At 39.4% G+C, this 23,697-nt stretch overlaps 3 protein-coding genes across 3 annotated transcripts in view; all 3 read left to right on the top strand.

The window, feature by feature from the left end:
* Positions 1–14,067, top strand: part of Rrp6 (exosome component Rrp6) — a 260,688-nt gene extending 246,621 nt beyond the window's left edge. Inside the window, exon 17 of the transcript XR_011238425.1 lies at positions 9,616–14,067. The gene's annotated coding sequence lies outside the window, so the exon portion shown is untranslated. The remainder of the gene's footprint in view (positions 1–9,615) is intronic.
* Positions 700–9,615, top strand: LOC117995281 (uncharacterized). Its single transcript, XM_034983267.2, has 9 exons — positions 700–1,019; positions 1,447–2,100; positions 2,980–3,037; positions 3,637–3,788; positions 4,752–4,830; positions 6,309–6,438; positions 7,811–7,876; positions 8,466–8,545; positions 9,515–9,615. Exons 1-8 carry the CDS (start codon positions 1,001–1,003, stop codon positions 8,535–8,537), a joined length of 1,230 nt encoding a protein of 409 aa, XP_034839158.1. The 5' UTR covers positions 700–1,000; the 3' UTR covers positions 8,538–8,545; positions 9,515–9,615.
* A 982-nt stretch (positions 14,068–15,049) lies between the features above and the next one.
* On the top strand, positions 15,050–21,820 carry Gk1 (Glycerol kinase 1). Its single transcript, XM_034983535.2, has 9 exons — positions 15,050–15,471; positions 16,110–16,283; positions 17,642–17,789; positions 17,928–18,079; positions 18,846–18,969; positions 19,161–19,285; positions 19,598–19,767; positions 20,445–20,580; positions 21,199–21,820. Exons 1-9 carry the CDS (start codon positions 15,226–15,228, stop codon positions 21,469–21,471), a joined length of 1,548 nt encoding a protein of 515 aa, XP_034839426.1. The 5' UTR covers positions 15,050–15,225; the 3' UTR covers positions 21,472–21,820.
* The last annotated feature ends 1,877 nt before the right edge of the window (positions 21,821–23,697 follow it).

Genomic DNA, 23,697 nt, shown 5'->3' on the forward strand with positions numbered 1-23,697 from the left:
CAGACTTGACAATTTGTGACTGTGCCAGTGTTTCCATATGTAAATCAAGAATTACCGTGAAGGTTAAAAATACGGTGTTTCTTGATTAAATTACGGTGGATGAGCTAAAAGAATACCGTGTAATTTTTAAAAAGAAAAAAAACGTTACGAATTTGCTTTTTAATTAATTATTAATATTATTCTGAGTCTGACCCTCCTAGCATAGCAATGTCTTTTCATATATTTTTTTTATTGCATTCATCCATCACATTTAAGAATTTTTACATTTCACTTCTTGCTAATTGCTTGAATAAGGACGAAAATAGATTGCCAAGATTAATAATTGATACTTTAACTGTGTGTGTGTGAGTGTGGCGATAGATTAGAAAAATAATAAGATTAGATAAGTGGGGCGATAGATTAGAAAAATAATAAGGATTTCCTTGAAATCTGCCACAATCTACCACTTTGTTAAATCGTCAGCTTTTTCTGCCAGAGTTAAAATTTAGGAGCCAAATCTGCCCAAATGGCAGAAATCTGCCACAAACGGTCACACTGCTGACCGGCCACAAAATTTACAAGTAGTGCCACCTGTTGCGCGTGGTTGGCAACAAAACTTACTACTAGTGCCATCTGTCGAGCTAAGTCTGAGTCAATGTACCCTGTGCGATTTTGTACTGTGGCTAAAATGTACTGAGTGAAAAGACCCTGATACAGCCGCTGACGCTGGCCGTGGTTTATTCTTTGGCGGCCATCTTGTGTGTTGGCCTTTTATTTATGTCTGTGAAGTGAACATTATAAACAATATATACATTGTTGTATTTAGGTACTTTGTTAAGTAAACACCACAAAACAGAAAGCAGCTAAGCTTTCGAGGTTTATTCGAAGTTGAAAAAGACATAAAATAGTACAAATAATGCTAGGTGCCCGTGCTAGTCACAGCATGTGATGAATAAAATAATTGTAAGTGCGTAGAATCGAAAGGCGTTGGCGATTGGAAAACCATACAGTTAAATGCTAAATGCAGGTTCCTCAGGCAGGTGAGTTGGTAAACTGTTTCCTTTGTTTAATTACAGCTATTAGTTGAAAATTTGTTTGTAGTAAGTAAGCGCAATACATTATATTTTGTCAAATTCAAGGTCGCTTGTGCCTATATTATTCTTCTATGCACTTCTTAATCGTTCAATCTTGGCAGTGGTCATGGAGCATGAATTCTTTGCCCTCCACTCGACCTCCTTACCACGAGGTGTTTTAGTCAGCCTTTCTGGATACAGTTAAAGGGTGTAACAATACATACATACACACACACAACCCTCCTTTGGGCTTTGCAGCAGTCGGGTAAAGATCTGACACTTTTCCCATAAATTAATGTTGAGTAATAATAGGTAGGTACAGTAATTATTTATCATAATATTATGTAACGTTCAGATGTATATTTATTTACTAAACGATTGTATTTACTCTCAGATACAGATAGCTGTAAAAGAGTTGGAGTAGAAGAGCATCTAATCAAATTTAAACCGTCGCCAAATTTTAAAAATATGAAGAAATTTATCAAATCACGTTCGGAGACCACCATTATGGGAGCTCCTGCACCGCCTGCGCTGGGTGCCCCAGACCCTCCGCCACCTCCGAATCTGGGTAGAATGGAGGTTCACCATATGCTTCGTCCGGATTGGCAGAGGCCAGAAGTTCAACCGCCTTTGCCCCTTGATCCCCCTCCACCTGATTATATCCCTAATCTACAAGTCAAACAAGAAATTGTAGATACAGAGTATGAGGCTAACAATTCCTCTCTGAGGCAAGAGGGCCAGGAATTAAACCCTACAGATCAAAACGTTGATCATTCCAATGAAATATGCAGGGATTTTATAAGAGGGACATGCAAAAGAGAAGGCACCTGCAAGTATGCTCACAAACATGACTTATCGCAACTGGAAGGCGTGTACACCTTCTGCAGAAAATTTCAGAATTCAGTGTGCACTTTTGCACATTGCAAGTACGTGCATGCTACAGTGTTTGAAGAGCAGCACTTCTACAGGACTGGTGTATTGCCAGCCCATGTATTGCAACAAAAAATGAATAACATGCTACAACCGCCTCCACCTCCTCCACCTGAAGGTAATCCATAGTTCCATACTAAAATCATAAATGCGAAATGGTGTCTGTCTGTTTGTCTGCTCGGCTTTCACGGCCCATCCGTTCAACCGATTTTGACAAAATTTGGTACAGCGATACCTTGTATCCAGGGGAGGGACATAGGCTACTTTTTATCCCGGAACTGGACTTTTAAAAACATAAATCCACGCAGACAGAGGCGTGGGCATCATCTAGTAATCTATTTATAGTAAGCTCACTGACTGACTGATTTATTGATGCATAACTCAAAGTACAGGACGAATTGGGCTGAAATTTGGCATGCAGATAGCTATCATGACATAGACATCTGCTAAGGAAGGATTTTTGAAAATGCCATCCCTAAAGGGGTAAAACGGATTTGGGATTTGTGTTGTCCACACAGATGAAGTCGTGGACAGAGAAGTTGTTTTTATAAGTGTGGTGTTAATTTTAACAAACTGTATAACATTCTCCCCATGAGTAGCGACAATACACAATGGCCCCCAGTCCCCGGCAGGTTAAAAAAAGAAAGGGTTTCAATGTTACAAATTATTTTTATTCTTTATTTTCCATAGGATCGATTTTAAAAATTGTACATAGAAAGGTTTTGCCGCTTGATAAATGGTTTTAAATACATGTATCATATATTATAAATATTAAAAATTTTGAACTAATATTATATCATTTTTTCACAATAAGAATTATGCTGGGCACTTTTGGGCCGAATCTCGGCATTCCCCTTTCTTTGCTATTTATTTGCGAGTATGCATGAAGGCTGATTGCACTGGGCGACACGTAGATGTGCCACAGCTTGCCAGTACTTCCTCCCTAGCCATCCGCAAATACATCTCAATATTACAAACTGAAATTTTGTTGTTTCAGATCCTGTTCAGCCTTTTAACATGGACTTTACAAATCCACCGCCACCTTTAAGAAATGAGTGAGTATTATTTTATTGTAGCTGCCATTTTCAATGTTTTTCACATTTCACATGACCGTGGCGTTTGGAATTATGTCTAGCAGTAGACGTCTATCGGTTGATGATGATGATGATGATGATATCGGTAATTTCAATAAAGTCAATAAGTTTAGCAATCTTGTTAATCAAAAAGACCATACAATTTTATGACAAATTACAGATAGATTGATTTTATTAATTGCAACCCTAAAATAAAACAAAAATGGGTAATGATAAAATATAAATTATAATAGACTAGCGACCCGTCCCGGCTTCGCATGGGTGCAATGTAGATACTAATGTGGTGTCATTGAGGTGTCATTGCCTCGGAAACTCTCAAATGAGAGATTTTTTTCCGACCTAATTCACATTGTTTCAATTTCTCTAGGGATCTCAAATTTTTTGAGAATTAAGCTATAGCTATAAACCTTTCTGTTGAATCACTCTATCTATTGGTGAAAACCGCATTAAAATCCGTTGCGTAGTTTAAAAGATCTACGCGTTCATACATACATACAGACAGCGGGAAGCGACTTTATTTTATACTATGTAAAGATGTTAAATGGTTTCTTAATTTTCAGATTAGAAAAACCGATGATCAGTTGTATTCCAGCAAGTTCTATGGCCAGCTCTATGGAGGCTCCAAGCTACATGGGAGAAATACATAATCAAATGCCTTTGCCTACACAAAGTACGTCTCCCTTGAAACGGGATTGGAATACCATGGAGACATGTAAGTCTTTACAAGAAACACCAAGTTAATAAATATGCGTAATATTATTAAGTTATTAACACGATTTTAAATATATATCAAACATTGCGAACCGGCAGGAATCGAACCCGCGTCTCCTGGGATCGCGCCCGACCCTCTGACCACTAAGCTACAGCCTGTTTACTGCCAGTGACGAAGTTTGTAATATGTATGCTCACTCAGTACTGAAGCGACTGTTTATGCCATCTAGTAGACACCTTTTTGCAGTTATCGAAACTACTTTCAAAGGCCCATATTACAATACAGCTCTTTGAACGAGAAATGACATATTTGCTATGTATAAAGAGCCTCAATAGCTCAACCTGTAAAGGAGTGGACTGAAAACCGAAAGGTCGACGGTTCAAACCCCGCCCGTTGCATTATTGTCGTACCTACTCCTGGCACAAGCCTGATGCTTAGTTGGAGAGGAAAGGGGAATATTAGTCATTTAACATGGCTAATATTCTTTTAAAGAAAAAAAAATTAATACAATTATTATATTTAGAAATTTCCTTAAAATGTAGGTAAAAAACTATAAAAATTATAAAATATTATTAACGTGGTTCTTCTTCTTCACTCTGGGCTGGTTTCAGCACTTAAACGTTTCCGTCTGGTGTGCGTGTATATTTTAATTATATATTTTAATCAACATGGTTTTCAAAAGGTTGAATTTCACAAAAAGTTTTCAATTTATAACTTAGATAAATAATTTGCTAGCGAATTTATTTATTTTACTAAAACTGGAGCTATCGCATCTTATATTCCACAAAAATGTATTAATATTACTATTTAAAGCAAACATTTTAAAGTTTTTATTTATGTTCCCCGATATACCTTGTACGCTGGTACGGAACCCTTCATCTGCGAGTCCGACTCGCACTTCACCGATCTTTTTAGAATGCTGTGCGAGTGTAAAACCTACAGCGGATTGATTTTGTCCCTCAGTCGCAGCGCCGCCGTGCGAGCTCGCCTACACTGAACCAGTGTCAAAAAAATGCAAACATTGCGATATTATGGACTTCAGGTTTGGTATATGCTTATGCTCGTTTCCAAATTGGTTATATATTTCCTCTAATTATACAGGAAATATATAACCAATTTGTATATATTAATACATACAGGCTGTAACCAGAACGCTAGGAAAAACGATGACAGGTGATAGTACTGATGATTACTGATATGACACCACAAAAAAAGCAAAAAAAATTATATAAAAATCCTATAATTTTGTAAAAGTTGAAAAGACTGACGGCAGAGGTCAACGAACGTTTTGTAAGTAGGTCACTCCTACACGCTTGTTTTGCACGCTATACATCTACAAAATCAGGCAAATGGTTATTGGTATTGGATTGTGTTTAGGTGGTATAACAATAACACTAAGTTTTTGCTAGCGTTCTGGTTACACCATGTAAATATTATTATATAATATTACATATACATATATATTATTATTATATTTAAAAAAAATACTGCACATCCTTTATGAATTTTGTGTTCCGCGATTTGATTACATTTCAGCGAAAGGTGTTGCACAGAATAAGGGATATAAGTGGGATCTGTGTTCTTGCCGAGCGAAACCGCGGAAAAATTATAGGTTTAACTTGCATTAGTAGCTTGTCTAACGAAAGTATTTTACCTATGCCGTATTGAATTTTAACATTCTTTGCGTAGATATATTTACTTATTATTTATTATTGTAATCGATCGATTTTAATCCATCCTCGAATGGCTTAGTATGTTTAATTATATTATAACTCTAAAATAAGTTTTGCAGTGCTTTCTAAAACTATATTCTAAGGCTGAGATCTATAAAGCGAATATAGTCTTTGCTCAGACTTAGGACATTGTTAAAACTCTAAGATCGCTGACATAAATCTATCTCGTTTTAACTGAAACTTACGTCTTGGCTCTCTGTGTCACCTGTTATGTCAAAAGTATGGTTCACGTTCAGAACAAATACCTGTAGAAGTAGCCCTATTGTGACTCTTACTGTCAGAGCGAGATAGCTAAATGCATTTAAGCTCTTATTAGAACGTGATAAAATGATTATTTTTGTCCTTATCACCGTGGCCACTTTTTTTGTTCGTCAAGGTGTATTTGTACGTGAGATCTTGACAAACAACGTAAAGTGAGGTTATGTTGACGTTTATTTTAAAGAAATAATGAATTTGTTTTGTTGTTTTTGTTGTTTGAAGTTATTGTGCAATGGTGGGTTGCAGTATACTAGGCTACAATAGCCAAAACGAACGTAAAATAGAAGGAATAACAAGTACCTATGCTTGAGCGAGAGGGACTATAGGGGCCACGTACGTTGCATATCTGTAGGTATATATCTGTGGGTTCACCCTTAAGTCAAGGACTAAAATCGTACTTTTAATATAAAAGTTGACATATAGAGCAAATATGGCGAGTTATTTCTCAAAATTCACTACCCATTTTCTAAACCGCTGGACCTTTACAGAGCGTTGTGTGTGTGGTTGTAACGAATCTCACTGGTTGCAGGTTGGACCACAATAAGAATAAGTTAAAGAAGATGCTCCACTCCAAAGAGCAATTGAGTAAGAAAACGGCGTTGCTGGACAAGCAGAGCGAAAAGCTTCGCAGTCTCATATCGGAGTTGCTCAGACCTACGGTTGGTTTATTTTTATTTATCCATACTAATATTATAAATGCGAAAGTGTGTCTGTCTGTCTGTCTGTCTGCTAGCTTTTCACGGCCCATCCGTTCAACCGATTTTGACGAAATTTGGTACACATAGCTTGCATCCCGGGGAAGGACATAGGCTACTTTTATCCCGGAAAGTCAAAGAGTTCCCACGGGATTTTTGAAAACCTAAATCCACGCGTACGAAGTCGCGCGCATCAGCTAGCTATTATTAAACTTATAAAGAATACATATTATTCCTGCTATATTCAGTGCCACAAAACCACAGTCGGTTTTACTGAGCACTGTGCTAACTTAATATAGTAAGTATATTACAATATAACTATAAAACTAATACATAATATAATCACAAATAGGTAGGTTGAATTTTGTTATGCCCACTTTACATCAAAGTCAAATCATTCATTGTACATTCTCCGATGGTCAATTGCTGGCAATGGTGTATTGCAATACAATGGTGTAGTGTAGTGGTGATAATAATTACGTAAACTTTAAACTAAAGCTACGAGGGTTCCGAACGCGCCCAAGTCTCAGAAGAGCTCACAACAACTTCAGCGAGGTATTCTGTTTTTTTTTATCACCACTTTACAAAATCATTTATACTTATTAGAACTATCAAAGCTGTTCGGCAACTCATACTCAAGCGTTTTTATCATTTGCACCGCGAAAGCTGCAAAACAATAGTGTGGGGGTGGCAGTCGCGATCATTATCAAGTTTAAAACAAATGGAAGGAGAAAAAATAAGTAATCTCTTTTGGCCTTCTGTTATACCTAGATTTAAATTTAAATAATTATTATGTATTTACGCTGTTGATTACTTTCAAATAAACAAAATAAAATAAAAAAATATCGGAGATTTATTAAAATTTAACTTCCATGTGGTCACTTTTAATGTCTGCCATGTATTTTTCTATTTTTAGCAGTCAGTGCGTACATGCGACGCAGTCAGTCTCTCGTACACGAATGTGTCGACAGAAAGCCAGAGCCTCAATAGCTCAACCGGTAAAGGAGTGGACTGAAAACCGAAAGGCCGACGGTTCAAATCCCGCCCGTTGCACTATTGTCGTACCTACTCCTAGCACAAGCCTGACGCTTAATTGGAGAAGAAAAGGGAATATTAGTCATTTAACATGGCTAATATTCTTTTTTTTGTTTTTTTAAAGCACTATTTACTGAAAATAGCATATAGTTTATTATCTATGGATTGTGCTTTTTAATTTACGACTAGGTTCTATTCAAATCATTTTAGTGGGGATTATGACGTCGTACGTTCGTATGCATTATATTCTCCGACATATATTATTTTGATTGTTACATATTATGTATTCTCAATTTTTCAGATATCATCTAAGGCGCAGAGCCATAATCTGAATGGCCTCGGTGGAGATAAAGACAGTACTGCGCAGGTAATCATTGTTCTAACTTGTTTGTTTTGCTAAATGTATCCAAATGAGGTACATTTTAGGGATTAGGTATGAAGCGGACAACATTTCATCTCAACAATCATCATAGTGATCAACCCATCACCGGCTCACTACAGAGCACGGGTCTCCTCTCAGAATGAGGAGGGTTTTGCGCTGGCCATGTGCGGATTGGTAGACTTCACACAACATGAGAACATTATGGAGAACTCTCAGGCATGCAGGTTTCCTTCACCGTTAAAGCAAGTGATATTTAATTAATTAAAACGCACATAACTCCGAAAAGTTAGAGGTGCGTGCCCGGGATCGAGCCCCCAACCTCCGATTAGAAGGCGGACGTCCTAACCACTAGGCTATCACAGCTTATAGGCATGCCATAAGCCATTTCAACAATAGCCATGCCAAAATAAAATAATATACTGATCCCCCCATTCCCCCCGATTATAAATACTATCCTTTCAGGGTATGGGAACCTTCGGTGTGAAATCCGACTCACGCTTGGCTGGTTTTTTGTTTCCCACGACTGGGCTGCAATATGTCAATGTTTAATTAATCATTTTGGTATGTTTTCCAGTCGGTGTTGGAACAACTGAACAGCTTTTTGAGCGCTAACAGTAGAATGTCGAGCCTTGGTGAAGATAAATAATATTTAAGGTAAGATTATTTATTTATTTATTTATTCAGATACAAGTTAGCCTTTGACTGCAATCTCACCTGGTGGTAAGTGATGATGCGATCTAAGATGGAAGCGGGCTAACCTGGAAGGAGTATTGCAGTTTTTATTAAACCCCCTTTGGTTTCTACACGGCATCGTACCGGAACTCTGAAACGCTTGGCGGCACGGCTTTGCCGGTAGGGTGATAACTAGCCACGGCCGAAGCCTCCCATCAGAAAAAGATATCACTCTTGCCTTCCAATGAGGATCCATACTGCCAAATTTCACCGACAGGTGGCGCATAAGCGAACCGGCCAAAGATGTAGATCATCTGTGATCAAAAAATTGTCATCTAAATATATAAAAGAAAAAGCTGACTGAGCCATAACCTTTCTAAGTTAGTCCACTTTTATCTTAGACTGTATCACCACTTACCACCAGGTGACTGTCAAGATAGTCAAGGGACTTGTAATGGAGTGAAAAATCCTTCAGTACCTGTAGTACTATTATAGATGAGTAGATAAGTAATCCATACTAATATTATAAATGCGAAAGTGTGTCTGTCTGTCTGTCTGTCTGTCACGGCTAGCTGCTAGCTTTTCACGGCCCATCCCGATTTTGACGAAATTTGGTACATAGATAGCTTGCATCCCGGGGAAGGACATATACTACTTTTTATCCCGGAAAATTGAAGAGTTCCCACAGGATTTTTAAAATCCTAAATCCACGCGGACGAAGTCGCAGGCATCACGTAGTTAAATATAACTTGCTTTAACAATGATGGAAAACATCGTGAGGACACCTGCATGTCTGAGATGTCTCAAAGGTGTGCGAAGTCTACCAATCCGCACATGGCCAGCGTAGTAGACTATGGCCAAAACTCTTCTCACTCTGAGAGGAGAACCGTGCTCTGTAGTGAGCCGGCGATGGGTTGCTCATGATAAAAGTGAACTTTTTGTTTGTTCCAGAATTGAACTGACAGGAGTTCTTTGGGAGCTCTGATGACCGCCCTTAGTCGGACGGCTTTTACTATTAGACGTAATTATTATTATAAGTTTAGAAGTATAAGAGTACTAATTCGGCGGAGTTGAAACTATGCAGTACCATTTTGAAACTAACTTTAGGACCATATTCGAGACGATATCCTAATCATAAGGCGTTATTTAAGGCTTACTTTTTCCTTAGTTTGCTTAAAAGATAAACAAATCGCAGAAATCTTCTTGGAGAAACTTTAAGCGGTGCTTTAGAGCTTCTGAAGTCAGATTTTTCATGTCATGACTTCGTTGCCAGTTCGTGGTAATCGTACGGGCCGCGTATGGCAGTGGTCCGCCCGCCGGCGAGAAAACGACTAACTATCGACGATTTTCTCTCAAGAAACGCACAATAAATGTACATTCCGTGTAAACGAAAGAGATGCATATATCAAAAGTTGCTTTCTGACTGTTCACACTGCCGGTGACGAGTCGCTTTACTAGTTGTCGCTGAGCGACGAGCTTGCAAAAATAAACTCACTTAGCGATATTCGTTCAGCGATACTCGCTCGTATAACGCGCGTAACATATAACATATACACATACACGTGTAACGCGCGCACAGGTTTGCACAGGACTGAGCGACCGCGGGCGAATGGCGCGAGTAATCGCTCGGCGATAAAACTATCGAAACTACACACTCGCTTCCGACTGATCGCCAACTCGTTTAAGTTTCTAGTTCTACTCGTTTCTCGTTCATCGTCGGCGGTCGGACCACTGCCTATGGTTCGCCTCATTCTAACATCGAAAAGCTATTTGTTTACCGTTTCTTCATGATAAGGAAAAACATACATACGGACATATGGAAACTAATTTTGCGGGTTAAGCAGTATATTTTTTGCCGAGATAACGTCGTTTTGTAGGATTGAAACATTGCGGTGTGATAGTCTGCCGACGACGCTGTCCTGTAAGGTCCGGACTTTTTGTAGGTTCCATAATCGGGCGCCGACTTTTATCATACATTTTTTGACCGAGTTTTTGTAGGAAGTATGCGTTTCAATATTGCAATCTGTATATTTCATTGTTTGCCGACAAAAAATCGGTCATCGGTTGTCGGATGTGGGCCGAGCGAATAAGGGAGGACGGCCCATGGCGACTTTGCAGTGATTCGTTGTCGTCCGTCTGCTTTGCTATTAACTACATTTGTAACGTGCGAAAGTCAGGATGCAGTAGTAATACAATCGCTATCGCTTCTGCATCGCCACTGGCGCCATCTGCACGGAGGGGAGAATCGCGGCGATAGGCTCGCCTTGTGACAAAATTCGATACAAACTATCGCCGCGATAGTATCGCCCTGTACAGTATAAGAGTGAGGGATAGGATAGAGATGTGGCGAGAATATCGCCGTGATTCTCTCGTCCGTTGAGATGGCACCACGCGTGACTGTTTTGGGTGATATCGGCTAAAAGAAGACTGGGGGTGGCACGGCTGCAACGCGTCTGTAGCGATGCCGTATCGCGACAGTAGCGATGCAGAATCATTGTTACGTAGGGGAAGGTATGAGGCGGGGACACACACACCCGCACGTCACCTGCGCTCGCCCGCACCAGAATAGCGCGCGGGCTGTGTGGGGCGTCCCCTCCCCGATTGCCATCTCGATCTGTCGTGTAGTATACATATGAATGAATGAAATGAAATGAAAATCTTTTTTATTCGTATAAACTTTTACAAGTGCTTACGAATAGTCGGATGCATCTACCACTGGTTCGGAATGCCTTTCCTGCCGAGAAGAACCAGCAAGAAACTCGGCGGTTGCTCTTTTCAAATATTTGATATAGGTACAAGATTATGCCATGTATAAAATAGTATTTGCAGTCTTGTGCGTTGCTGGAACGAGCTGCAGGTCAAATCCACGCTCTTTTATCATTTAGATAATCTTCAATTGTGTAATATGCTTTTTTCAGGAGCATATTTTTAATAGATTTTTTAAACTTGTGCAAAGGTAAGTCCAAAATAGTTTGCGGGATTTTATTATAAAAGGTAATACCAATACCCACAAATGACTTTTGGACATATATGACTAGAGGCAGTAGCGCAAATGTATCGATATCTTTTTGCGACTGTTTTGCTGAGGAATAGCTGCAAAAGTTGCCGTGGGCGACCTTCCAAACTAGAAAGCTGTTGTACATAACAATGTACATAAAATAAGTTTAGAGTTATCACCAAAAAACGAATGCAGACATGTTTGAAGATTAATATTTCCAAAAAAGAATGCTGCGTAGAGCCAAACTACAAAATAACTAAAAACCTCGGTTCTATATAACGCATTATTTTTTTAGTTTTTGAAAATCTCTACGTCGTTTGGTAATAACTTTAAAATCATTTCTTAGACGTACTTTTTTAATACACTTGTGGGACGCGACAGACACTAGACACTTTCATAATTTTATTCTAGTCGTATGCTCAAAATGATTTATACTTCATCGTTAATTTTATTTTACTATATTGACATTTTATATTTCTTCGTTTTGATCGAATAAAAGTTCTGACTGTATGATATACATAATATATTATTATTCTGACAAATTAATGAAATCATCATTTTTCTCTAAGCCAAATAGTATGAATATTTTAGTTTACTTACTTGCATGTTGTGTTATTTTATAAAATGTATAGACTATGTATATGGGTAGGAAACGATAAGTGGCCGAAGCAGATCGACCTTACATCATTGCAAAAAGGGGGGGGGATACTATTTGTTCGAAATTGACTGAAGCCGAACCCAAAATTTGGGCAGTTTAAAAGAGTAAATATTTCAAGTGCCGATAATATACAGTACGCGGCATAAAATAATAGACATTGACCTTTAGAATGAGATTTCGGCTTTGTAGAGCTTTGTCTCTGTCACTATGTGACATTTTGTCGGTCTCAACGAAAGACAATGCTCAACAAAACCGCTATCTTTTTCTAAAGATCGATCTTCATTATTTTCTGCCGCGTACTGTAGTTTTGAAATATGAATGAACATAGCATTTAAGGACTTTAACCATCATTAGAATTTAATTCAGTAATATTTCTGTTATCGATTTAGTTAGAATGTTATTTTTAACAATGATGTAGGTATTTTAGAATTTATAAGAAAGTGTTGTAAATTTAGCCTAGTATATGTTTTCTTTGTTTAGCTTGTTATATGTAAGCTTAGTCGGAATACATTGTAATAAATTTAATTACAATTCAATAAGATAATATGCCCTTTTTTAATGTTTTTCTTTTAATTTAAATTTTAAATGCTCTTCAATCAATGACCCACATACAACAGAAAATTGATTTTAGATGTCAAAGGGAGCTGTGCGGGAGTTCTCACACCTTGGATGACTTACACAGACTTTAAAGATTATCATGAGACTACATTTGTTCACTCGACTGCTCAAAAAGATTTACGGGCACTATAGATCAGTGATACAGTCACGTCATATCAGTCACAGTATATCACAGTTTTTTGAAAATAATTGAACAAATCTTATCAATTAAACAAATTAATCTATCAAATTTTCATTTTTCCAATTGGTGTTACTTCGATTGTTCAATAATTCCTAACCTTACAGGTGCTAACCCTTTCAAAATGTTCTATGCGAAAAAGGAATGCACTATACATTTAAACGTTCAATTTAGGTTCATCATGATCAACCCATCGCCGGCTCACTACAGAGCACGGGTCTCCTCTCAGAATGAGAAGGGTTTTGGGCATAATTTAATTTAATGTACCACTCGGGCCATGTGCGGATTGGCAGACTTCACACGCCTTTGAGAACATTATGGAGAACTCTCAGGTATGCAGGTTTCCTCGCGATGTTTTCCTTTTTTTTAGGTTAATTTTGTATCTCTTATCGTTACATTTTTGTTCCATTTGCCGTGGAAACCCTGGGGCCATGGAGTTTTAGTGCTAAAAAAAATTACGAGACATGGAGTCATAGTGCTAAAAAAAGTTTTTTGAGACATTTCACCGCGATTAATAGCCTCATCTGGTAACAGAAGGGCTGGCTCATTTTTTGCGCAACAGATCAGTTTAGCTGTCAAGAGCGGAAATGCAGCCAGTATTCTTGGCACCATTCCACGCGGGCAAGATTTGTATAGTAATTACAGGCTAGCTTTAAGTTTTTTCATCAAAAAATTAAAACAAATGAAATACCTACCAATTCTATACCCAAAATGTCTGCTTTTAATCACAACTGTACATATTATAAGTAAGCAAAATGAAATAAGATAATAATTATTACTTTTTATCATTTCAATATTTTAAGTGATGTTTCAGAGCATTACATTATACATAGGTACAAGTATATTTTATTTTAATGATTTTGTTAGTACATAATAAGTACTTTGTATAAAATTAACATGCCAGAATGTAGAAGTCCTTGAAAAATAGTAACACAAAATGTATTTTTTAATGTGTTTTTAAACATTTTAACTTTGTGCTGTTGGTGGCCACGGTAGTTTTTATACAGGTTTTCTGTATGTGGTTTGATTAAATACAAGTTTGATTCATTTTATTGCGGCTGTTTTATTGTACCCTGAATCCTGACTTACACATTATGAAAGTAGGACGATTGTAAATCCTTTTGTCTCTACTCTAAAATGGTTAAGTTGCTGCCAATATTATAAATGTGAAAGTTTGGATGTTTGTTACTCAATAGCGCAAAAACGGCTGAACGGATTTGGATTAACACATAGGCTAGGCTTTTTATCCCGGATAATCAAAGAGTTCCCGCGGGATTTTGAAAAATGTAAATCCACGCGGACGAAGTCTCAGGCATCGGCTAGTAAAAAATAAAAAAACACTTGACAGGTTTTAAAAACGGTTCTTAGTATAGATCCGTGGTTCGACATTCATCACAGATGTCTAAGGACTCTATAGGAAATGATATTTTATATAAAGAAAAAACAAACAAAAAATATTATTTAAATATCCCGCGAAAACGCTTTCTGGACAATATGGCGTTTCAACGATATGTGACGCAAAATCAAAATCGAAGAAATATAAAATAGTAGTTTCTCACGTTACGTAGCGTCAAAATATGTAGCTATCTCTATGTAGGTAACGGTAATCATTCATCCAACCAACATTCGACGACTGCGCCTACCCCAAAGAGTATTATAATATACAGCGGGGCGATTGTCTAAAACCTGCATCAATCATTATTACAATCTCAATTGTTCTGATTGGCTGAATTTGTGCGATTCTTGTTGCAACAATGAGCAACAATGCATTGTGGCCAAAAGTGAGAGAGCATTAACCAATCAGAGATGATTGCTATCGTGACATTGTAGCTGTCAAACAACCGCGGTAGGGCCACAGGCCTGCCCTGAGCCTGCCAGCCAGTAATATCCACGTGACGTCGATGCCTCGACGTTTTATTATACAAGTTCCCTGACTGTCGTGATCTATGGTCTCGTTCGTAGGATTTGCCGCCCATGATGGCATCACTGATCACCTGTCAACTGTCAAGAGTCCAAAGTCACTGTCAGTGTCAAGCATCACTGTCAGATGAATTACGACTGTGAAATCGTAAATAATAAAAATGTTTTCAATTCAAAACATAGGTTAACCTTCTAATGATCAAAGTGCAATTAGATAACAGGTTTTATCACATTGTTTATGCAAGGTAGAGAAACATACCCGTGTTGCTTAATTACTTGTTGAACACAAAATGTCGTCAGAATATGGCAAATTCGGTCCCTTAGTAGGGGCTATTGATGAAGGAACTTCGAGTGCCCGTTTCATACTATTCAAAGTGAACACCTGTGAGGTGGTAGTGGTACACCAGAAGGAGCTGGAACAGCACTTTCCTCAAGAGGGATGGGTGGAGCAGGACCCATATGCTATATTGGAAGTGGTGAAGACTTGTATCACCAAGGCAATAGAAAAGCTAGTGGCTTTAGGCGGGAATCCGAAGGTAAATATCTTTAATTGCTGTATGTGTAAACTGGCGATTAAAAGGGAAGATGTTAGGATAGGTCTTTTTAACATTGCTAAAAAGGGACGGTACATGAATTTTACATTTAAAGACTAAATTTTGGTGCACGCCACCAATTTAAACAATAGGCTCGCGTGGCAGCTAAAGTCACGAGGTTTGACAGCTCTAAATTAAATTTAAAACTGTCAAACTATATCTGTCCTTTTCTAAATGCATTAGTAAGAAGAGGATGTGAATACTCTAAAATTTAGGTGTGCACAGAATCAGTACCAATATGTCTTTCAATTTCTCAAACAACTGCTTTGTGGTTCACTCGCATTATTAAACAACTAGCTGAGTTTTTAAAAATCCTGTGGGAACTCTTTGATTTTCCCGGATCAAAGGTAGCCTATGTCACTCTCCAGGTCTTTATCTATACCTATGCTAAAAATCACGTGAAGCCGTTACACCGTTGCAACGTGATTAAAGGACAAACCAACAAACAAACACATTTTCGCATTTATAAAAAGGGTACTGATTAGACTTTAAACTTTTACGTAAGATTTTTTTACGTCTTTATTACCTGTGATCTCCCAAAGACACCATGATCCAAACGAACGTTCCTATTTACTTTTCAGGACATAGTAGCAGTAGGTGTGACGAATCAAAGAGAGACAACAATAGTGTGGGACAAGAACACCGGGAAACCTCTTCACAATGCCATAGTTTGGCTCGACATGAGGACGTCTTCTACTATTGACAAGTTACTGGATTTAGTACCTAACAAGACTAGAAATAAAAACTACTTAAAGGTTAGTTGTTACAGAGACTCTGGAAGACCTTAATACAATGCTTGGAGACCTTAGCAAAACTCCTCAGCAGGTGGGCCTAAAAATGAATATGAGTAAGACGAAAATCATGTCTTATGCTTATGTCCGGCCCCACCCAGTAATTGTTGCGAGCTCTGCACTCGAAATTGTAGACAAGTATATATACGTAAGACACAAGTAAGTAAAGTAAGTAGAATATGCTTTATTGTACACCAAAACCAAAACAATAGACATATGACAAAGATAGCATGTACAATAGGCAGACAAACACAATCCAGTTGGGTTGGTCCAATTTTGAGAAAGAGGTCAACCGCCGAATCCAACTCGGTTGGGCAGCGTTCAGGAAGCTTCGAGATGTCTTCTTGTCCAAAATTCCTCAGTGCTTGAATACCAAAGACTTCGAACAGTGTGTGTTGCCAGTGATGACATATGGATCCAAGACATGGCCGCTAACTATGGGCCTCATAAGAAAGCTCAGAATCACTCAGCGGGCGATGGAGAGAGCTATGCTTGGAGTTTCTCTACGTGATCAAATCAGAAATGAGAAGATCCGCAGGGGAACTAGAGCAACCGATATAGCTCAATGAGTTGCAAAGCTGAAGTGGCAATGAGCAAAGCACATAAGTCGTAAAACCGATAGACATTGAGGTCTCAAAGACGCAGCGTTGGTAGACCCCCTACTAGGTGGACAGGCTACATCAAGACGAGTCGCAGGGAGCCGCTGGATCAGGGGGCGCAAGACCGTGGCGTGTGAAAGTCCCTACAAGAGACCTATGTCCAGTAGTGAATGTCTATCGGTTGATGATGATGATGATGAAAGATATGTACTTGTCTGGCCTAGGAAAGTAGGAACTCAAGGAGGATCTTAGCCTCTGACTCTAAAAGCTATTCATGCCTATTTCCTTGTTATGAAATATAGAATTCGGGTCAAAACACTTCAGCATTAAAGTAAACCTTAATAGCATTGTTTCAAAGATTGAGTTGATCCAAACATCTAGAGCCAGCGCTCCAAACCTTGGCACAAAAAAATGGTGGTACTGAATGTTTTACTTTAAATCAAGGATCTTTGGGTCCATTTTACTTTGACACTATGCTCGAGTTGTGTCAACATGCATTGAGATGTAAAATCTCATACTAAGCACACTGTTCTGTAATTTAAGGGAAACCTGCATACCTAGTTCTCAGAGATGTTCTATGGTTTGCTAAGTCTGCCAATCCACTCTTGGCGAGTGTGGTAGACTATAGCTTAATCCCTTCTCATTGTGAGTAGAGATTTGTGCTCAATAGTGGGCTGGTGACGGATTGAGACGATTTTTGTATTAAAAAAAATGACATTCCAGCCACTATGCGGCCTTCCAATGTCACCATACTTCAGTGCAGTGAAGCTGCGGTGGTTAAGTGACAACGTGGATGCTGTCAAACAGGCCATGAAGAAGGGTATCTGCTGCTTTGGCACCGTTGACACTTGGATCATATGGAATTTGACAGGTAATGACAGCGGTGATGGCCTAGTGGTTAAGATGGAAGGCCTAAGGCGAAATCGGTTCAGCTGTTCTCGAGATTTGCGCTTAGCAACACATTCAGCGATTCATTTTTATATATAGAGATGGATTATATTGTTTTCAGGAGGACCAAATGGGGGGAAGCATGTGACCGACGTGACGAACGCGTCGCGCACTATGCTGATGAATATCGAGAACCTAACTTGGGACCCGCTCCTTATGAAGTTCTTTGAAGTGCCTAAATCTGTGCTACCAGAAATTAGATCCAGTTCTGAAGTAAGTACTTTATTTTAGCGTTTAAACTATCGTGAGTGATTTCCATTATACTTATCTCACACCTGGCTTTACTCACGTGTTTTAGTCGACGTTAGCCTGACTAGTTCCGAACCCATCCGGGGTCCATTTTCCGCCGCTGCCTGCACAGGACGATCTGCAGCTGTCTTATTCCATCTTCTATTTAATTATTCTATCTTACATGATATTTTATTCTAAAAATTGGTACCACCAGCACTAACTTATGGATCAGGTTGTCTTCTTTGGATATAGGCCTCCTCTAGAATTCGCCATTTTTCTCTGTCTAGTGCTAATCTGCGCCATCCTTTTGGTAGGTCATGTTCCCAAATTGACCGACCAAAATTAGAAAGATCACAGGTGTGACAGATGTCTCGAATAAAATCAAGAGACTTAAATGGCGTTAGATTGGCCATGTAGTTAGATCTCCAAAGGAAAAATGGACCAAAGAGGTCATATCCTGGTATGGTACCCCAGAGATGGAAAGAGAACGAGAGGGCGGCCACAAAGGAGATGGGAAGATGACCTTGGCAGGATACATATAATTATTTTGTTGCTTAAATTATCTCCAACTGCAAATATAAGTTTGTAATCGCAAGTTTTAATCCTAAACTATAAACTTATGGTTTTTGGATTCCCCTCTTTACTTATGCTATAAGATATTGCTTCTTGCCAAATTGTCAACAAATACCACAGTTTTGGTCCTAACCTCAGCTTCCGGGGATGGTACTTTATACCTTAATGTTTTCAGGTGTATGGCTATATTGCAGACGGGCCGCTAAAAGGGATACCTATCTCTGGTTGCCTAGGTGACCAGCAAGCGGCTCTGGTCGGACAGATGTGTCTACAGAAGGGACAAGCGAAGGCCACTTATGGTACGAGATCTTAATTTTTAACCTTCTTAGGGTTCTGTACCTCAAAAGGGGCCGTACCTCATTATTGTATTTTTTTAAATCTTTATTTTATTTTTACTTTAGAATCAAAATTTTAATTTTATATTTGATCTCTGTAACAATATGGGTACAGTTTGCCTGAAATAAAGAACATTATTGTTATTATAATGCAGGCACAGGGTGCTTCGTGCTATACAACACGGGCGACGTGCGCGTGAACTCCAGTCGGGGTCTGCTGACTACCGTCGCCTACCAGCTGGGCAGTCAAAGCCCACCTTGTTACGCGTTAGAGGGATCGGTGAGTTATCATCATCATCATCTCTACCAAGTCATCATCATCATGATCAACCCATCGCCGGCTCACTACAGAGCACGGGTCTCTGGCCATATGCTGATTGGTAGGTAGACTTCACACACCTTTGAGAACATTATGGAGAACTCTCAGGCATGCAGGTTTCCTCACGATGTTTTCCTTCACCGTTAAAGCAAGTGATATTTGATTAATTGAAACGCACATAACTCCGAAAGTTAGAGGTGCGTGCCCGGGATCGAACCCCCGACCTCCGATTAGAAGGCGGACGTCCTACCCTAACCCTTAAAATTGATTCAGGTGGCCGTAGCCGGCGCGGCGTTAGGCTGGCTGAAAGACAACATCGGGATGATAGACAGCGCAAAGGATTCGCAGGCAATAGCCGAGAAGGCGACTGAAAACGGCAGTGTGGTGTTCGTCCCAGCGTTCAGTGGCCTGTACGCGCCATACTGGAGACAGGACGCTCGCGGGTGAGTTTCATCCAGGACAGTACGTGGCAGAAAGTATTGTAATTGTACATCGTCCTTTAGAAAGAGTCGTTCAGTCGTTGAGACTGACAAAACGTCACATAAGTGACACATAAGACACGCGAGTGACAAAGACACTTTGTAGAGTACAAAGCAGAAATCTCATTCTAAAGGTAGTACTGTACTAAAGAGGTTACCACACACATGAATAATTTCACCAAATGATTGAAAAGAAGGAACTAGCTCAGCCCTTATAAATGCGAAAGTGTGTTTGTTTGTTGGTTTGTCCTTCAATCACGTTGCAACGGTGCAACGGACTGACGTGATTTTTTGCATGGGCTTAGATAAACACCTGCAGAGTGACATATGCTACTTTTTATTCCGGAAAATATAAGATTTCTCACGGGATTTGAAAACGCGAATGATGAAGTCACGGCCATCAGCTACTCTAAATATATAAAAGGAAAAGGTGACTGACTGATTGACTGACTGACTGACTGATCGATAAAAGCACAGCTCAAACTACTGGACGGATCGGGCTGAAAGGCATGCAGATAGCTATTATGACGTAGGCATCCGCTAAGAAATGATTTTTGAAAATTCACCCCCTAAGAGAGTGAAATAGGGGTTTGAAATTTGTGTAGTCCACAAGCATAAGCTTGTCTCTAATGTTGTTGTAGAGTGATATGCGGTATTACGGAAGACACGAACTCCAACCACATCGTGCGAGCGGCGCTCGAGGCGGTGTGCTTTCAAGTGAGAGATATCCTGGATGCCATGAACGAGGACTGCGGGATACCACTGCAATTGCTCAAGGTACCATCAACTACCAGATGATGGAATGGCCAACGAGCAGTGAGAACCGCGGAGAGAAGTTGATATAGGGCTCTCTTTATTACGTGATCCCATACAAATGAGAAGGACAAAAACTGGCCAAGTGAGAGTCAAACTCGCACACTGAGGGTTCCGTACTACAATTGTATTTTATCGACATTTTGCACGATAAATCAAAAACTATTATGCCTAAAAATAAATAAAAATCTGTTTTAGAATGTACAAATAAAGCCCTTTCATATGATACCCCACTTGGTATAGTAATCTTACTTTGAAAGTTGAAAATAGCAATATTTGTTCATGAACACATTTTAATTTTTTTCTTGTGAAGTAACCACAAATTCACGGTTTTCAGATTTTTCCCCTCATATCTGCTATATGACCTACCTTTCGGCCAAATTTCATGATTCTAGGTCAACGGGAAGTACCCTATAGGTTTCTACTTTTCTTTTCTTTTCTTCACAGACAGACAACAAAGTGATCCTATAAGTTTTCCTTTTGAGGAACCCCAAAAAGTCAGTGTACTACTCTATCCACCAAAATGAGTTGGTACAGTTTTTTTGTTTTGAGAAGTGAAACCCCCATTTTCTGTTCTTCCAGGTCGACGGCGGCATGACGTCAAACGCGCTAGTAATGCAAATGCAAGCAGATTTAATAGGTATAAACGTTATAAAGGCCGGTTTCACTGAAAGCACGGCTTTAGGGGCCGCTATGGTAGCTTATTGGGGCTTAGACCACACCCAGAACGGCAATACCATAGCTTTAGTCTCCGGTATAACCTACAGTCCGAGAATATCCGACGACGAAAGAGATATGAGATATAAGCAATGGAAAATGGCGGTCGAAAGGTCTTTGGGTTGGGAACAGAATTAAAACGCGTTTGCGACCCAATTTAATAAAATTAGGGCCTATTTCACAACCTCTAGATCAGTGATGAGCAACTCCGGCCCTCGAACTGTCTTGATCCACTGAAACAGGCTCTTAATCTTTCATCTGTAACCTGTCGTTAAATGTGAAGTCAGAGCCGGAATCGCAGACGAAGACTTCCATCATCATGATCAACCCATCACCAGCTCACTACAGAGCGCGGGTCTCCTCTCAGAGTGAGAAGCGTTTTGGCCATAGTCTACCACGCTGGCCATGTGCGAATCGGTATACTTCACACACCTTTGAGAACATTATGGAGAACTCTCAGGCATGCAGGTTTCCTCACGATGTTTTCCTGCACGTACGCACTGGTGCGTGCCCGGGATCGAACCCTCGACCTCCGATTAGAAGGCGGACATCCTAACCACTAGGCTATCACAGCTTATATCCACTAGACTAGACTAGACTAGACTTCCATACAATCATTAATTTTTATTTTATTTTACATGGCGGTCATTTTGAAATTCTTATTATTTGTTGTTATAGCGGCAATAGAAATACACACTATGTGAATATTTTATCTCTATATCCTCATGAAACGTAATAACAGGTTTTAAGATACAGACAGACGGACAAACAGCGGAGGATTAGCAATAGAGTCCCTTCGCGTTGTGACCCTTCGCGTACAGGACCCTAAAAAATCGTACTTTTACTTTGACGTAATTTAAAATCTAATACTTAGTATTAGATTCGAATATACTAAATAATACGAAATCTAATTTTGGCATGAGTTATATTCGTAGACATCGCCGGACTTCCAGAGGTCGTTTTACGTGACGCCAATTGTGTAAGATTATTGCTCTATTTGACCGAATAGATTATAGTAAATGTGGAACGCAGAACTCTTGACCGCTGGCTGTACGATCGACTGTCTGTCCTATACTAGCAATAAGTAACTAGGATATCTCTAGCTTTCTAGAATAGATGCTGCTATACTCTCTCCACGGAGAGAAGTTAGACTTTAGGCTTAGCTACGGCCTTTCTCTGTTACGACAAATAACAAATACAAGAGTCATTGAGCGTTAACCATTTGGAAAGGCCAACCAATCACAAACTAACATCGATATAAAAGACAAGATATTATGCCGATGCGTTGCGGCGGCGATGCGGTGTCGCTGCGTCGTCTTACATACAAATATCTGTAGCATATCACACGATGCGTTCCAGCGCCGCACCGGACTTGCAACCACCGAGACGAGGCGGGCGTTGCGACGTCGGAGCGGCACCGCTAAGTTGTTTTTATTAAAAGACTGTACACTGTACGGCGCCACTGCGACATAACAACCATAGAGCAGAAACAAAGAGGAGATGTTGTATTAAGATTTCCCTATGAAATATCGAGTGACATTTTGCGGGGTGAGGGGTTGTGGAACGCCGCCCACTTCTCAATTTTCCATCTGCGGGTTAGTAGCAAAACTACTCGTTTAGCGACCTAACATCGATATATTGATGTCACTACATAGTTCAGCTATCTCACACTAGATGTCAATAAGTGTAGAAATTATTTATAAAATTACTTACAAATGAAATGTGATACCATTCATAGCATCAGAACGTCTGTCTGAATAACTTTGACACGATAAAACACAACACTTCATCCTTTTGTTCTTAAAAACGCGAAAACACACCGATAATACGCGTCTCAATATATGTGAACCTGACGAACGCAGACAGCATACTAACTAAGGCCCCGCCCACAGTGATGACGTCAGGACCTAGTTGAAAATCACAGTGCACAGTTGCTTAGGCCAACTCCTCTTTGTTTCTGCTCTATGATAACAACGTTGCGGCGCCGCACCACTCGTGTGCCCGCTGATACGGTGAAATCGTTGCGGGGCGTCGCCGCAACGCATCGTGTGCCTCCAGTCTTACGCCATCTTGTTTGAATAAACATGCCACTGTATGACGGCAATGCAGGTATTGTGGGAAACTAGAGATTCACTTTACAAAGTATAAAAATAAGACATATTGGAGCATTCCATTATAATTGTTTAATTGTTAGCATGTAATAGAGTTTATTTTGAGAAAAAATTGTATATTCGAACAAATAAATATATGATCATACATTACTCAAGTGGTTTTACTTAATTTTTTAGCTTCTTATATGAAAACCAAAGGTATCATCATCATCATCATCATCATTATCAACCCATCGCCGGCTCACTACAGAGC

The sequence above is a fragment of the Maniola hyperantus genome, chromosome Z (assembly GCF_902806685.2).
Source record: "Maniola hyperantus chromosome Z, iAphHyp1.2, whole genome shotgun sequence".
Lineage (NCBI taxonomy): Eukaryota > Metazoa > Arthropoda > Insecta > Lepidoptera > Nymphalidae > Maniola > Maniola hyperantus.